General features: G+C 45.1%; 1 protein-coding gene across 2 annotated transcripts in view; it reads right to left on the bottom strand.

Moving 5' to 3' along the window:
• JAZF1 (JAZF zinc finger 1) overlaps nt 1-16,885 on the bottom strand; it is a 197,039-nt gene extending 180,154 nt beyond the window's left edge. For both annotated transcript variants that reach the window (XR_009818760.1, XM_061996528.1), the window contains exon 1: nt 16,426-16,885. Coding sequence is in view for 1 of the 2 variants with exons in the window: in XM_061996528.1 (XP_061852512.1) it covers nt 16,426-16,540 (115 nt within the window). In the remaining variant the exon portion in view is untranslated. The remainder of the gene's footprint in view (nt 1-16,425) is intronic.
• Between the last annotated feature and the right edge of the window lie 974 nt (nt 16,886-17,859).

Genomic DNA, 17,859 nt, shown 5'->3' with positions numbered 1-17,859 from the left:
TGATCCTTGAGCTATTTTCAGCAGAGAAATCATCCCACATGCGATCTAAAAGCATCTGGAATCATTCAAAGGTTTTTCTTCTGACAGGTGCAAGTTACCTCATTATGTCCTCAGTGCACAAATCCTTCCAGCCCACGCACCTCTGTGGCATCTCACAACAATTCCTGTAAGGAGAAGACCCAACCCAGCCACCAGCTCAGGACTGGTTCCACCTCCCCAAGTTGGCTCAGCAACACAGAGAACCGTGCAATCCCTGCATTCACTTCTAAATGGAAGAGACACATTGTCAAACATGAATGTATATTATTACAGTCCATCAATTGAACTACAATTCTACCATTGTTATCCACCAAACACTTTTCCTTCTTAAGTGCAAGGTATATTTACTTTATTACTGAGAAGCTCAAACATTTTCTTTCATAGTGAAGTATTCCCTTCCTCCTCCTACCTAAATCAAGGTGAATGTTCATGAATCAGGCCAAGATCTGGAACACTTTCACTTCTACAGTCATGTTGTGGTTTTACCTGGGCCAGGTTTTTGGTAGCAGGGGGCCTACAGGGGTGGTTTCTTTAAAAAAAGAGCTGCCAGAAGCTTCTCTTGTAGCTGACAGGGCTAATGTCAGTCAATTCTAAGATGGACCCCACACCTGACCAAGTCCTAGCCAATTAAGTGACTGAGGAAACAACTCTGTGAATAATGTACAGGAGAAGGGGAAGAAGTTGCTGTGCAGTTGCTCAACTGCAGCAGCAACAGGGAGTGAAAATGTGAAAGCACTTCCACAGACACCAAGGTCAGTGGAGAAGAAGGGCAAGGAGGTGCTCAGGCCCTGAAAGAAAGATCCCCCTGGGACCTGTGGTAAAGACCATGGTGAGACAGCTGTGCCCCTGCAGTCCATGGAGGCCACCGGGGAGCAGACATCCACTCACAGCCCGCTTAGGACCCCATGCCAGAGCGGATGTATGCTTGAAGGAGGCCCTGCGGGAAGCCCATATTGGAGCAAGTTCCTGGTAAGACCTGGGAGCCTGAGGGGAGAGAGAAGCACAGGCCAAAGAGCAGGTTGCTGTCAGGACTTATGATCCTGTGAGGAACTCACATAGGAGCAGGCAGTTCCTGAAGGACTATTCTCGCTGTGGAGAATAGGCAGGGGCAGGGTGTGAGGAGCTGCCCCCATGGAAGGCCCCATGCTGGAGTAGTTCGTAATGAATTGTAGCCCATGGGAACAACCCATGTTGGACAAGTTTGTGGAAGACAATCTCCTGTGGGAGGGACCCCACACTGTAGCAGTGGGAAGTGTGAGGAGGCCTCCTCCTGAGACGAAGCAGAGGTAAAGTCCATCTGTTATGAACTGACTACAGCCCCCATCCCTCATCCTCTGCGCTCCTGGGGGAGAATGAAGGAGAGTCCTGGGAAGAAGGAGGAGTGAGGGGAGATGTTTTAAGATATGGTTTTATTTCTCATCTCCCTGTTGTTATAGTTTATTAATAAATCAAACCTTTTTCTCCCCAGGTTGAGTCTGTTTTGTCTGTCATGCTAATTGCTGAGTGATCTCCCCGTCCTTATCTCAATTCACAAACCTCTCATGATATTTTTCTCTCCCCTGTTCAGTTTAGGAGGTGGGCACTTGACACTCAGCCAGGGCTAAACCACCACAAGTAACATGCCCAAATGCAAGAATGCAGAGAATTAAGATTTTCATCAGCTGAAAGACTTCACAGACAAGTGGAAGATGGAAGATCTTTCAAAAAAACAACCAACAAAAAAACTTCCAGACTCCCAAGCACAACACCAAACACCACCATACAGAATTGGCGTTTTATTATTTTCTCTTTTACAATATCACATCTGAAGCAAAAGTTCAAAATCTACTACACCAAATTAAATATCCATGAAGGAGATCAGATAGCAAATCAGGTAGCACAAATCTTATAAAACCTCAGATCTATTAGCACTGTGTAGACAAAAGTAAGTCTGGATCTTATTCCATTCTGCTTTGCAAAAATTGTTCTTATTTCCCTCATTCAGCTAGACAGAATCTGCACCTGTAATGCTGGCTCACAGTTGCATAAAGATAAAACCATGCACATCCCACCTCTACACTGTATTTAATAATTTTTTTTTCCTCTGTGATCCATATATACACAGGAACGTGTTTGCTATCTCTTACAGGCCATGCTTTACCTGTTCACATATATTCAGCTAAAGCAGTGGAAAATGGCAAAGAAAAATACAGGATTCCGAGTACTCAACCTAAACCATCTAAATTTAAAGCTGAGTGGAGAGAAGACATGGTGGAAGTCATAAACAATGCAGAAATCCCTCTCTGGTAAAGTATTGCTGATTTTTAAGAGTCATTTTTGTCATGTTCAGTTCTTTGTGAACACTGGATATATGCTGAAAAGGAACACTTAATTGCAACACCTTGTACTCGCAACTAGCTATAGAGTGCACTGGTGGTAACCCACATGCAGGAGACAAAGAACGCTGTTTTCCCTCCTCTATATACAGTTCAAAATAGTAGCATTAAGCTGACACCACAAGTGTACATCAGCAAAAGATTATATTTATCTGAAAATCTTTACTCCTTATCAGAAGGCCTTTGTATAAGGAATTCCCTCAAAAGTGGAACTGATAAAAATCCGCCAACCACATACACACACTCATTCACATGACACCCACAGATCACAAAATGTGTAGGAACTTGTTCCTTCTCAGGAAATGCCCACAATCTGTCCTCAAATTCAAGCCCCAAACAAACATTAAAATACCACAAGCCACTATGCTGCTTATCTAACTCTTTGAACTGTGACCATCACTGTGATTATCGGAGTACTTGAATGCAACATCATCTCATTATTACTGCATTTTTGTGGAAGGAAAACTTAAAGGCTTTTCTCTGTTCTCCTCCAACGAAGAGATTCACTAGCTTGCATCTCCCCAAGCCTGCCAATGTGTTATTCAAACCATTCCTGTGAAGTCACACCATCGTTACTGGTGTCTTTCGTATTACAACATATCCTAAGCAATAAAACCAAAACTACAGCTAGCTAAGCAAGTTCTTTCTGTATTAACAAACCCATCAAATCATTAGAAGTACAATGTACCCAAATACGTGCTATAGCACAGAAATAGCTGTGTTCTCCACCATGCCATCTCCAGAAACAGCATCCACAAAGAGAGGATGGAGCTCCCCCTACACAGATCAACCTCTCACTACCATGTCTTTTCTCAGGCCATTGGGTAGAAAGAGCTGTCAAGCTCAGTTTAGTCAGTGTTAAGTTCTACAGGTTTTCCATGTAACAATCCATCAGTTTTGTTTAACTAAACCATATATGTCAATTTTAAAAAGCACTGGGTACACCAAAAGGAGACAGTGCAAAAGATCATCAGTTAGTTTTCTAGATAGGGAAGAGTTCAGTACTTCTCAAATACCAACCCTTCAAGAAAAGTCTCTTATGCTGATTGTGCAAAAACTAAGATATGTGTTGTCGTCCTCCAAATCACTAGTTCTCTCCTCTCAAAGTAAAGAGAACTGAGAGTATCTATGGATATATGAAAGCCAGATTGTTGTAAGTAAAGCAAGGAAAGGGATGCAGAGCCCAGCAATCACCTATGCTGCTGGAGGCATCAAATAGTACATCGGCATCAGACAGCACATTAGGTTCTACGAGACACGATGCAGAAAAGCTCCTGTTTTGTTGAAGTCCCATGGATATACACTTAACTAAAAGTGGCAGTATGTTGTTCTGCCCACACTCATACTGCTCAGGATATGATTACTCACTAGCTGTTTTGTTAGTAGGAATCCTTTTCCACAGGTGTCGTTCTGCATAGCCATGACACTCCAGCATCAACTTCTATAGAGCAAGGAGATGTTGGTCTATGAGACTTCAGCTTCATCAACCTAACAATCAACAACATATGATACTCCATTGCATAGCAAAAATAGTAACAGAGAAAGCAGATCTCCCTTGCCACACTGTGAGACACTTTGGGGCTCAAAATACACAATACAGAGAAGTCCAACTTGGTGCATTGTTTTAAAATGGAGGGCTGTCAATTTGTGCTCTCAGATGCTTAGAAAGGAATCCAAATCAGATTAACATCTATCCAAATACAAACGTGAAACCTTCTGGTAATGGTCTTCAGGCTTATGTTCTGCTCTTAGTAAAAAGTCAAGGCAAAAAACCAAACAAACCCACAAACCAACAACCTCGCCTTCCTAGGTCTTGTCATTAGCCCTACCTACTGGATTCCAAGAACTATCATCATGTAAGGTGTCCAACTGCTTAACCCCAGAGGTGGGAAGCCGCAATGGGCTTATACTGAGTAAACCAGTGAACAACTCAGTAAAAGGAGGTCTGCAAAGACAGTCGCAAAAATAGTTGCAGATTGCCTGTCAGAAAAGCTATTATTAAGAAGTCTGTTCTTCTCACAACAACAAAGTAAAAGGCACCCAAAGGGTACCTAGAACAGAAGAATTTTATGATCTTGAAAAAGAGATCTGTTTTGTGGTGGAACCACTGGGAGGCGGGAAAGGGAAGTAAAAAAAGCAGTTCTGCTGCAACAGCACCAAAACAATGTTTGTTTAGAAGGGATGGGCCACCAGCCTAACTTTTAACAAATGCAAAGATTCCAAACAGGATGGCTTTAAAGCTGACCTTAAGAGAAAGTCTACTGTATTCTTGGAAGCACAGGAAGAGGATATGTCATATCTGAAAAAGAGATTGCTTACTTCTTCACCAGAAGTACTTCAGTATACACAGTCAGTAACTAAGAAGCAGTGCTTTGAACCCTACCCTTTGGATTGAGTATTCAATTCAATTCTCAGCATCCTGAGCAGCAAAGTCAAGGAAAAAACTTCAAGTCTCAGCTATGGAAAGTTCTGATTCAGAATGAAAATACAGTGGAAAGTTATCTACATGCAGATCATTAATACTGCTCTTAAGGAGTATAACCTACATAAAAAGTTAAAAAGTAGCATGGCTGATCACCTGCAGAGAAGGGAAATTCAAAATACTAAGAAGAATTAAGACTGCTTGAAAAGGTAGTTCCAATAACTTACAGAAATTATATGAGTAACTGCTTACTTATATGAACAAGAGAGGTTATTCAAGATAAATTAGATAAGGACTTTGCAAGCAGTGTATTGAAGATAGTTTTGGTATTATTTATGAGGTCTGCATCACGAGCTACACGTCCCAAGCTGACTGCATAAGCAATGCTGAGCACTTAACCCCAAAATGAGATAAGAGAAAGTGGATGGCCTGTATATTTGCTCTTGAATTAGGAGGTAACTGCAGCACTTCATGGCCAAGAAGGCCAATGGCATCTTGGGATGCATCAAGAAGAGTGTGGCCAGCAGGTCAAGGGAGGTTCTTCTCCCTACTGAGGCCTCATCTGGAGTCCTGTGTCCAGTTCTGGGCTCCTCAGCTCAAGAGGGTGAGAGAACTTCTGGAGAGAGGCCAGTGCAGGGCCACCAAGATGATCAGGGGACTGGAGCATCTTTTGTAGGAGGAAAGTCGGTGGGAACTAGAACTGTTTAGTCTAGAAAAGAGGAGACCGAGGGGAGATCTTATTAACATTTAAAATATCTAAATCGTTGGTGTCAGGAGGTTGGGACATCTCTTTTTTCTATTATATCTAGCAACAGGTCAAGGGGTAATGGGATGAAGCTGGAACACAAAAAGTTCCACTTAAACATAAGAAAAACTATTTCACTGTTCAGGTGAGGGAGCCCTGGCACAGGCTGCCCAGAGAGGTTGTGGAGTCTCCTTCCTTGGAGGTCTTCAAGACCTGCCTGGACATGTTCCTATGCAACCTGATCTAGGTGAACCCGCTTCTGCAGGGGGGGTGGACTAGATGATCTCTAAAGGTCCCTTCCAACCTCTACCATTCTATGATTCTATGAATATGTGCAAACCAAGTCTCCTCAACCTGAAATCTGGTGTTTCTCCAGTTTGAAATACAAAGGTAACACTGGTTTAGGCCCATCCAGGGACAAAAGACCATGACTAGGCTTAAGTGCCACAGATCCTGGAGGACAGGGATGGCTTAATTGCTGCTTATGATCCCAGACAAAACAGACAAGGCTACTCAGCTTGAGGAAGGAAAGGAAACTTAATTTATTCCCCCTCCAACCGAAACATTACAAACAGAAATATCCAACAGAAAAATAATACAGAGTAAAGCAGATGATGGAAGTGCAACCAGCCCTTTAAGATCACCTTTCCCTCACCCATTCTCTCTCCCAGTATCATTACCTCCTCTCTCCATAAGCAGTACCGGGGGCAGGGAATGGGGGGAGCAGTCAGCCCTTGCCTGATGTCTCTTGCCACTTATCACACTCCTGAGTAGAATTGCTCCTCGCCAGCCCTCCCTTGCTCCAGCTTGGGGTCTCCCACACACTGGGCAGCACCGCACAGGCCACTCCAACAGGACGCTGCATCCCCAGTTCATCTTCTCTGGGTTGAGGTCTACACTGCTTGCGCCCTCTTACTCAGAGTCTCCAGTTCTCACCCCCTCTGTCACGGGGTCTCTGCTTCTCGTCGCAGGCTACAGGGGTGTCTCTGCTCTGGCATTCCTCCTTCTGTCTTTTCCTGGCTGCTGGGTCTGCGTGGTCGCCTCCATCTTGCCCTTCCCTTTCATCTCCCTTCTATGCACTTCAAATTCCCATCCTGAAATAGTGATGGAAGAGGTGCCAGGTTGGCCAGGCCAGAGGTGGACCTGAACCTCAGAGCTCATTTAGTGAATCAGGAAGGTCTTTCAATATGGCCCAAAGAAATTTATGGGGAAAACCAGTTATTTAGGGTTTTCCTTAGAATTGCACTTACTTTCCCCCTCCCTCTGTGCAGCCCTTTGGTCTGAAGACAACAGAAGCAAGAGTAAACTTCAGTAATTTTCTATGCAGCCTCCACCTGCAAGCAGGCAAGCATCCCAAGTCTACATGAAGCCTTTCAATGGATTTTGATGTCACTCCCATAACACTAATACACACACACATTGATGAAGATATGCAGCTGGACTGCATCAAAATAAGTGACTGAAATAATGACATAGTGTTGGTTTCTTCACTGCACGTCACTGTCATCTACCCATAGGGGGCTGATTTCACATTCATGTGCCTGTGCCAATCTCATATAGCAGTGAAACTGGATCTCTTGAGTCTTGAATGTACTACCTCCCAGTTTCCGGGTTACAGCTCCACTTGCTTTTATTCGGATAACTCCCAGAAAGTAAGATAGTGATTACATTACACACTGCTGAAGAAAGTGATGCTTTACATCTATTTCCCCTTTTCATAGCATACTTCGATATTCAGCAGTTCTATATTTATCCAAATGAATATTTACTATCTGCAAAAATATGTTTGGTCAAAAATTAATTTCTAGAAGGAATAGAAACATTTGTGTGACAAAGTAGTTTTTTTGGGGAAAAAAAAAAGAAAAAGTATGGGGAAATCTCAGAAGTATCCAAATATTTTCTAAATTAAAAAAGATATTTTATTGGAGCTGTTTCAGCAATGCCAACATTTAAAAATGAAAGTGCTTGGCTTTTCACAAAGAACTCTTAAAAAATAAGTAAGCATCTATTAGCACACAGTGAAAGCTTCCTCAAAATCAGAAGAAATATTTCAAAATTAATCCACAATTGCATTCTAATCTTTTTGACCATAGAGAACTGATCAGCCTGGCTTCAAAATCCCTTTTTTTTTCCCCCTTAAAGTGATAAACTTCTTCTTCTATGTCTACTCTATCTTTTGTAACATAAGATGCAACATAAAGATATATAACACATGTATTTTAGTCAATTAATTCTTTAATGAAACTGTGCATTAGTAATGTGCTCCATCCTAGGCACTCATCAGAGACATAAAAGCACCACGCCATCATCAGCATCCCTAGTGATAAAATCCATTCCCCTTACTTATTATAACACAGTTATGAAGGAATCTCCTAAGAATTTAGGGTGAAAAGCTCAAATATTAATAGAACAGAAAATCATTAAAACATAAGCTGGAATATTTACTCTGTTCTACAGATCAGAATGTTGCTACGGCCTCTTGTACCTAAAGAGAAGTATAATAAACCATATGTATTCCTTCAAAGCATTTCCAAAAGTCTCAAGATAGAATTAAACACTGAGTAACACGAATTCGTTGTTAAATTTTAATTGTGAAATTATTCACCGAGACAGTCCCTTAAAAACCAAGGACTCTTTTTTGTTAAACACAGATGATTTATCAAATCAATTCTCTAATCATCATCATTTTAAATTAACACTGCCTGTCTCAAAGTGTATATAGTCACTTTATTATCCAAATTTTTAATTACTGGTGGTTACTGGGGACAAATAAAATTCTCAGTGAAACACAGCTTATACAAGAAAAAGAATTATTAAAAAACCCACCTCAGGTTCAGGAGCAACATAAAGAATACACTGCAACCAGCTGGCCTCCAGTACTTATTTCTTTTGCATTATTCTGCGGACTGACACAAAAATCTCAATATTTCTGATTTCTTGTTCGTATTTGCATTATAAAATATAAGAGGAAGTAATGGTAATAAAGATGGTCTCCAGATTGAACAGATATTTTTCTTCAACTTCTAGAGTTATCTCTTCCTCAAATTATTTTTTATTATACAAATCCTGGCCTTTTAACATTCCCCAATAAATTAATAAGTGGGAAAAAAAGATAATTTGACTGGTAGACACCTGATTATTTTACAGTTCTTGTAAGGACTGCATGTTAGCTATGAAAACATCCTCTCATGCCCTGAAGAGTAGACACGGTAATCACTATGAATTTCTCCCCAAAAGTAAGTATATCCTAGATAAGTGAAGTAAAACAGTACTGCTACAAGTTACCTGATGTTTCCTCAGTTTTTTATTTCCTGACTTGTATTGGTGTAGATCTGCTGGCCTACAAGAGGAGCAATCCCTGCCAAAGGTAGGGACATGACTCTGCAACAGGCCTTACTCAAAGCCATTCAAGCCAGCAGAGGAAAGAGGAAAGACCTCTATTAGCTTTATGTGAGGCCTTCGATCTTAAAAAGGGGAAAAAAAAAAAATCAGCTTTCAGCATGTTCACGTTCTTTATTCCTAGAAAACATACCACTCAAGTTTTACATCATTAAAACACTTTATGTCTTAGCCTCAATGTACTTGCGTAATCTCAGAACAAGATCAAATTTCATGTTGCAGAAGTATCAAAACCCATATTTTAGTTAGTTTAATGGCAATTCCAGTTACCTCTATATGATTAGTATAACCCGGAATTCATGACAAATGTTGCACTTAAATTTATTACAATTTAAATTCAAAACCAAAGCACAAAGGACACCAGACTTGGAATTGGAAAATAATTAAAAAACCCGCTCTGATGAAGATTACAAGCAGGGAAAAAAAGTGCTGATTAAAACTGTTGTTAAAAACAACTCTATTTGATAGAAAAGCCTTCTTGAAATAGAAGGTCTTTCCTCATCACACTAACTTGCAAAGCAGATAACCAACACCCTTGGAACATACAAACTTCCACACCACTGTGATATGTATTTTCAATAAATAACAAAAATTACAGCCGTAGAAGTATTGGGCAGAGGAAGAATTGAAGATAAATGTTGCCATAAATGTATAAAGTTGTTTTCCATGGACAATAATTAGTACTGCTGCTGAAGTAAATATATGCAATTGTTCATTTGTTTTGCAATGCCACACATTCACATACATTACTGGCAGCTAACCTCCAATTTCCAGACACTGAGCAGAGCATCTCATGTACATCACTCTCAGTGTAAAAAGCCTTTGATTAAAATATGCCACCTCTTCAAAACAGTCTCATCTTCAAATATTAAATTACACATTGACCAAATGCTAAAACAGAGTCACATGATGGTAACCACTTAAACGATGTTCACACTCTTCTTAAGAATTCAGCTTTAAGCAAACAAAATTTTCCATAGAGACTTAAGTTTGCTAGGCCCTCCATAAATGCTGGTGTGTAGCCTCTCATCCTCATCTTTTGCAACATAAAAGGATTGCCTGTTTTTATGCTTGTTTACACAACATACTGTAGGCATCAATATAGAAGCTGTCATCCATGTCTGACTGCACTTTATCCAACATGCTGGTGGAACATTGGGCAACACAGGAGATGGGAGCAATGCGCATATTTAGCAATATCAAATGGCATTTTTGCACGTGCTCACAGACACCTTGTGTTTTAATACCATTTATTGTTAAAGTGAGGATATAGCACAAGTGATATTAGCATTTCTGAGAAAATACTGAAAGGAAAATGCATTCTGGCAGTGGATTATTAAACCACTCGAGCTCCTTGCTATGGAATCTGGCCTCTTGACTGCTTAATATTAAATAAGAATTGAAGTCACTGAAAGTAGCAGATGTCAGTTACCACCAGACATGGAATTTCGGAAGCTTCTTTCCCTCTCTGTATGATCTGAACTTTCCAGATAGGTAGTACATTACATGTAAGATTTTGGTCTATCTTCTGCAACTGTTCTTTTATTGAAGAAGTGGTTTTTTTCTGCTAATCCTATCACTCAGGAAAGCAGCTGCCTCTGCTCCCACAGCAAGTGCTGCTCTGATGCAGGACCCATCCTAACATTAGAGAATTGGTCAGCTTTGATGAGAAGCATCATAGCTCCCAGTTTCAACAGCAATACCTCACTGGAAGCCATTCAACACTGGGACTTTGTATGATGTTATGATGAAATGTTCAGTGACAGCATATAATCCTAGTTTGTATAATTACTGCATAAGCAGATAGTTGTGGGGTTTTTTTTTCCCCCCTTCAAATTCTTCTAGTAGTTTGTAGTGGGTTTGTGTGGCCAGGTTTTGATACTAGGAGGCTACAGGCATGGCTTCTTTAAAAAAGAGCTCCTAGAAACTTCCCGTCTGGACCCGCTGAGCTCTGAGATGGACCCGCTGCTGACCAAGGCTAAGCCAATTCACAATTGAGGTAACATCTCTATGAATAATATATTTGAAAGTAAGAAGTTGCTGTGCAGTGGCTAAACTGCAGCAGCAGCAGAGGGGAGTGAGAATAACATCTCCACAGACATCAAGGCCAGCGGAGAAGGAAGGTGCTCCGGCCCTGAAAGAAAGTCTCCCCTGTGACCTGTGGTGAAGACCATGGTGAGGCAGCTGTCCCCTTGCAGGCCATGGAGGACCAAGGGGGAGCAAAGATCCACTTGCAGCCTGTGGAGGACACCATGCTGAAGTGGGTGGATGCCTGAGGGAGGCTGTGACCCCGTGGGAAGCTCATTCTGGAACAAGTTCCTGGCAGGACCTGGAAACCCATGGAGAGAAGAGCTCATGCCAGATCAGGTTTGATGGCAGAACTTGTGACCCTGTGGGGGACCCACATTGGAGCAGTTTGTGAAGAACTGTAGCCCATAAGAAGGACCCACCTTGGAGTTTGTGGAGAAGTATCTCCTGTGAGAGGGATCCCACAATGTAGCAGCGGGAAATGTGAGGAGGCCTCCCCCTGAGAGGAAGCAGTGGCAAAGACCATCTGTAATGAACTGACCAAAACCCCTATTCCCTGTCCCCCTGCACCATGGGGAAGGGAGGAGGTAGGGACCTGGGAAGAAGGGAGGGGTGGACGTAGGTGTTTTGAGATTTAGGAGTTTTTTAGTTCTCATTTCCCTGCTCTGTTTTGATAGTCTGTTAATAAATCAAACCAGTTCTCCCCAAGTTGAGTCTGGTTTGCCCATGATGGTAACTGCTGAGCGATCTCCTTGTCCTTATCCTGACTCTCAAGCCCTTGGTTGTATTTGTCTCTCTCCTGTCCAGTTTAGGCGGGGGAGTGATAAAAGACTTCGTGGCCATCTGGCATTTAGTCAGGGTTAATCCACCACGCAGTTTCACTGCAATAAAATTACAAACTTTACTTCCACTAAGGTAAGAGTGTCTTCAGATTTATCTATCATATCTCTTCCTATCTACTCTTCTATTTCTCTGGGCCCACCACACCATGTTCAGACATCCGTTTCATTCACTTCTATTTACTCAATGCTAGATGAGTCTCAGAGAAAGATTGCTCGTCAGCCACAGAGCTACACGGGTACATACGGCATGTTGGTACTCATCTTGAACCAACTGAGCACATGTTGGCCTATAAAGCAATAACCTCATCTGCACATGTGACTAAAAATATTCTTCTATTATAAATATAAACCAAAAAATTATGGTGTTAAATCTGACTAAGAGATTGTTTGAATATAGTCTCCACATGGTCAAAATAAACTTTGTATCAGCAACTATCTTTTAGGAGCTGCTTCACCCCTTTCTCTAAAGGATGTAGTTCAACTATGGGTAGGATGGGGAAGAATCAAATCACGGGAGGCTAGCAGAAAGCCCTCCCAAGAAACCCAGAAACCAACATGTGTGATCTTCTGAACTATTACCTGCAGAAAATGCCCCAGAAGATTACTTATACCAAGTTAAGACTTTCAGAAACATTCTGTGGAACCAGAGGTGCCATTCCTAACTACCATTCCTACACTACCGGGACTGCAAAAATGGGAAAAAAAAAAAGCTATCCTGCCACAGCTGAATATTCAGCAGTTCAGTGTTGGTTTGGGTTTTGCCTTTTTTTTTCCCCCCTCCTCTCTTGACAGCACTCTGAGGAACTGTCAGGATTAAGTCCGTTGCATTCTACAGTGTGAATCTGGCAAATAGCAGTAAAATAGGCCTTTTGCTCCCAGGCCAGAGACATCAGAAAACTCAACCAAACTACTTGCAAAGGATCTGAGCAGCCAAAACCAACATGTAGGGAGACAGACTAGCAAGACAAACTAAAAGCTCCCCTTCTCAGCACACTTCCAGAGAAGGTAACTGCACATCAGGCTGTTTGGACAATGTCTGGGTAGAAAAAGGTCACAGAGAAGAATTTATTAATCAGCACTTTTAACCCAATGTCTATTTTCAGCTGTGAGCCACAGAAAATGTAAATACACCATTTGATAGCATTGCTACAGACTTCAAGAGCTCCTCCTGCAGACCGTGTTCTCGATGCAAAGGACACAAGTAGGCCCTTACAAAAGACCTCAGAGCAGTGCTCCCAAGCTAACCAAATGCTGCACAACTCTTCAACACACAAATGCAAAACCCGGAAGGCAGATGATGTGCTGATGCACATGCAGCACCATCTCAGAGTTGAGTATTTCATCCATAGGTACAACTTTCCCAGGTTATTAGTGCTGATACTTTTTCAAGTAACTGGTAATTTATCAGGTGGGCACCAAGACGTAGGGGAAAAAAAAACCCCAAACCTCTGTACATTTAATTATTTCCTTACCATATGATTATTCAGGAGTGTTATGAGTAAGGAAAGCAACTACAGAATCTCCCAAATGCCAAATATATTCTATTCCCAAAATGCCACAACACTGTTTCCTTACATACTAAATTGACCTTTATTTGCAAGGATGACCAAAAAAAGATACCTTGATAAAATATTTGTTCCTACTTCTTTAGAGACAAAATACGGCGCTGAAAAGTGACTAAATTATTACCAGGACTCTGCTGATCCCATGAAACGTGGCTGAACAGCAGCACTGCAGCAGCCTGATCATCTAGAGCCTATACCATAACCACACAGAGCAGTTCACAGTATCAAGTTTGTTATCTTCACTGTAACATCCATCTGCCCAGCAACTGCCCACTTCAGTTTAATAATGGAACGTAACTCAACCAAGTTTTCTTCATTCCTGCAGCACACATGGAATATTTAAAGTAATGTATTTTTTACATGTCATGTTACTCTTTGCTCTATATGCCAAAAAGGTATGGTCAGTTTTTAAAGCAATAAATTTCAGTGCACATTTCTAGACCTGTATGAAAACAAAAACCTGTATGAAAGAAAAAACTTGAGGCAGTTTACATCAGACTTACTGGGAAAGTACTTGCAACATAAGCTCCTGTTCAGACGTTTACCTCTTTATTTCCCAAATGCCATCAGAAAGATTAATCACCTTTTGTCTGAGCACTTACTTCACAGATCCTCATCTTTCTACCTCTGCCAGGAGCCCCTCACATGCCCCAAAATGTAAAGCTGAGCCTCCATGTGAGATCTGGCATCCATAACCAGTGTTACCAGTGCAACTCCCTACTGATTTTTCCAGTGCTTGATCTAGGTGAGTAACATAATGTACCTGCATCTTATATTCACAAGCAAGTCGAGTTTAACCTGCTGTCATACTGAGGTGAAACATTAAAGATGAAGCATGAGCAACCTTACGCCAACCTATCCGTTTGCACTCAGTCAGCTGCAGTGTGACACTGCATGGTCAATGCAATGTCAGTTGCGTCCTGCAAGTCTCGGCAAATGACATGCTCAATTAAACATATGTGTGTCTTCAATTTGTAATACTTTTAACTTTGAGATAAGGAAAAAACCAATAATGAATACTAGCTACATAATTTAGTACACAATTATTAAGAAATTACAGCATTTCAGCATAAAGTTCGCCTCTCTGCAGAGAAGTTTCAGAATCACTGATCAGGAAAAGCAATTCATAGACCGCACAGACTGGACTGTATCTTTTCTGACATGCTATGGGCTATGGCACCTAGCAGCTGATAATCTATGTGAGGGACACACAAGATGACTTACAAATTTTTCATTTCCCTTGAGCTTTTCTGGTGTAAAGCCATGCACAGTGTAGGAATAACTAAGAATTTGAGATTCAACAAAACTCCCAACAATATAAGAACAGTATGCTTGCACCACATCGAGCCATAAATTACACAGCTTTGCGGTATGTGATTTTGTTACCTCATACTAGGGATCATGACAATTATAAGAACCACATCTTTCATCTTGCTGACCTATAACACTGTATTAATGTAACATTACATTTGCAATTTAAGCTTCAGTGATTTTTTCAGGTATTCAGGGTTGCCTATTAAAACTTAATAAACTGAAATGCACACTGTCTTCATCATTTTGCAGCAGCATGTTGTCTCCTCATACTTCTAGTGATACACAGGAGTCTCCTGTCCGTATCTTTTTCCTCCGATCTTAACACTTTGTCTGTTTCAAAGAATTAACTAGATCTCTGAGACTTTAAGCAGAGTATTTTATTAGCAAAAAAGTAAAGTCAAGAAGTTTCAGAGGCAAAGCAGCCGAAAAGTCATGGCAGCACACCTGCCGAGGCCAAAGGTGGGGGACGACGGCAAACCAACAGCGGGGCCGGGGTCAGGCCCGAGGCCGTACCCAGCTGGGGATGGTGCAGCGACGAGACGCTTCACTACAAGCCGTGGCGGGCGACGCGGTACCAGCCCGCAGACCCTCCACGCCGGCACGCCTCAGGCCTGTGTGGGCGCGGGCAGGCCGGTCCCGCCGGAGGCAGGAAAGAGGAAAAGTTGGAGCCCGCGGCCAGCCGGGAGCCGCGCCGCCCCCTCCTCCCCTGGGCACCGCCCGCACTGCCGAGGGGCGGCCCCGGCGGCCCCTGCGCACGCTCCCGCCCACCCGCAGCCCATGAGGCGCCCTCGCCGGGAAGGCACTGACGAGTCATCGCCCCGCCGCCCGCAGGTCCTGCGGCGTCCCCGCCCCTGCGTTGCCGGGACGGGCGGCTGAAGGGGCAGCGGCCGTTGCGCGGGGAGTCTACAGGTGATGATCCAGCGCGGCACTGCCCGGCCCGCCCTCCGCGGCTAACGGCAGCGGGTCCCGGCGCGGCTGCCTTCGCCTCCCTCCCTCCCTCCCGCCCGCCCGTCCCCAGAGCTACACTAGCGGCGCGGGCCGCCGTTGCCGCCTAGCCCGCCTCCCGCCGGGCCCTCTCTCCACGCCCACCGCGCCGCTGGCCCCGGCCTCCCTCACGCCGTCCCTCCGCCGAGAAGCGCCTCTTGCGCTGCGGCGGCCGGTGCGGCCGGAGCGCGACCCGGCCTCCCCACCACACCTAGCAACAGCGCTGACAGGACGCAGTGGCGGCGGCGGGAGGAGGAGGAGGAGGAGGAGGAAGCGGAATGGCTGCCGCCGCGGCGGCTCCCTCCCTCCCCGGAGCCCTGACAGCCAGAGTCGGGGCGGAAGCAGCAGGCGGCGTGCTATGCCCGTCCTTCTACCTCCTCCACCGCCTCCTCTGGGCTTCTGCGCTCCCTCCTGCCAATGCAAACTAACTCCCCCTCGCCAGGGCCGGCGGGCTCCGCGCCTCCCCCGCATCCACCCATGCCGCCGTGCCGCACGCCGCCTCCCCAAAGAGCCTTCCACGTCGCCCGCAGGACTGTTCCTGCCACTCGTCACCCGCCAACCTCCCTCCCCCGGCGGCCGCCGCCGCGCCTCAGCTCCCCCTGCACCTTGTGCTCCCTCCACCCCTCTCCACACACGCGGCCCCCACGACGCCCGCCGCCCGCCCTGCCCTGCCCCGGCCGCGGCCTCTGCCCCTGCTCCATCGGGCACTTACCGATGTGGTTGTCCTCGATGTGCTCGATGAGCTCTGCCAGGGTTGGGAAGTGCAGCCCGCAGCCCCCGAACCTGCAGGCGTTGGAGAAGAAGGAGGCGGCGGCGATGCCTGTCATGGTGTTACATCGAGATCCCCCGGTGGTGCCTGCTCTGCCAGGGCCGGCGGCTGCAGGGCGGGGAAAGGCGGGGGCAGGGGGGAACGGGACGGAGAGAGAGAGAGAGAGAGATGGGGAGCGAAAGAGAGAGGGTGGGGGTGGGGAGGAGGAGGTGGCGGCGGCGGCAGCGTCGGGAGCGGCGGAGGGGAGGGACGGGCTGGGTGGGGGGAGATGAGGCAGCCGCAGCTGGGAGGAGGGACCAGTGAGGCTCTGTAACAGCTGTGCTGCCCCAGCGGCGGCTGCCGGCAGCGGGAGAAGCAGAGCACGCGGGCCGCTCTCTACGCCCGCCGCCGTGGGGACACCCGCGACTCCTCGCCGGGAGGGGGGGGCGGAAGCTGCCGTCCGGCACAGGGCAGTGTTGGTGGGAGGGGGCGGAAAGAGGGCGCGCGCGCCCCGCCGCTGACTTTCCTCCTCAGCCTCCCGCAGGCGGTAGCGGGGCCAAGGGCTGTTATAACGGCTCGGCGCGACTAAGGGGAGTTGCTCCTGCGGTAGGTGCTGAGGCCGGGAAGGTGACTAGCATTAGGTGGGGGGGGGCCTCTCCTGGTCGCCGAGAGTTCCTAATGCGGCCGTCACCTCCACCATAGCGGAGGGTAGCAGCCAGCTCTGGCCGAGGTCGCTAAACTGAGGGGCAGTTACGGTTTCTTGAAGGTAGCTGAAGCCACCAGACGCAGCCCTCACGTGCCTAGCGAGGAGCCAGAGGATTGCAGCACCTGCGCGGCCGGCCAGGCCTCCTGGCGGCAGGGTCTTCTCGCTGCCAGGTGGGTTCCGACCTTCTCGAGCAGCCTGCAGGCCAGGCCCTTTCCGCCTTTGCCCAGTGGCCGCCAGTATACCTGCTGAGGTGGGACATGGGTGTCAGGCTGCAGCCCTCGGGGAAAAAATGAGCATAAGTCACACACAACTCGCTCCCAAACCAGATTTTGACTTTTTGTCTCCATAAAGCTATTCAGCAGAGCAGCTGACTGATTAATTGATTTTAATGAAGTTCTCCCTAGGCTCAAATTTGCAGACAGCTTTATTTAAAATTAAAAGGGGGGAAAAAAGTGAGAGATTGATTGTCAAGAAGGCTTTTTTAATCCTACTTCTGTTCTATTATCTCTTTTCCCCCATATTTATATGGTTCTACAATATTATGAATGATGTGGAGCAAAAGAGTGACTAAAACACACTCACCTGCATGAGGCTCTCTTAATTGTGCAGACATGATTCCACTGATCCTGCTGGTGGATAACAGTCCCAGGCTATTCTCATGTCTGTAAAATTAAGCATTTATTAGCAGAGCC

This window comes from Colius striatus, chromosome 5, assembly GCF_028858725.1.
Source record: "Colius striatus isolate bColStr4 chromosome 5, bColStr4.1.hap1, whole genome shotgun sequence".
NCBI lineage: Eukaryota > Metazoa > Chordata > Aves > Coliiformes > Coliidae > Colius > Colius striatus.
The sequence above is the reverse complement of the archived record's forward strand: the minus strand, read 5'-3'. Positions and strand labels throughout refer to the sequence as shown.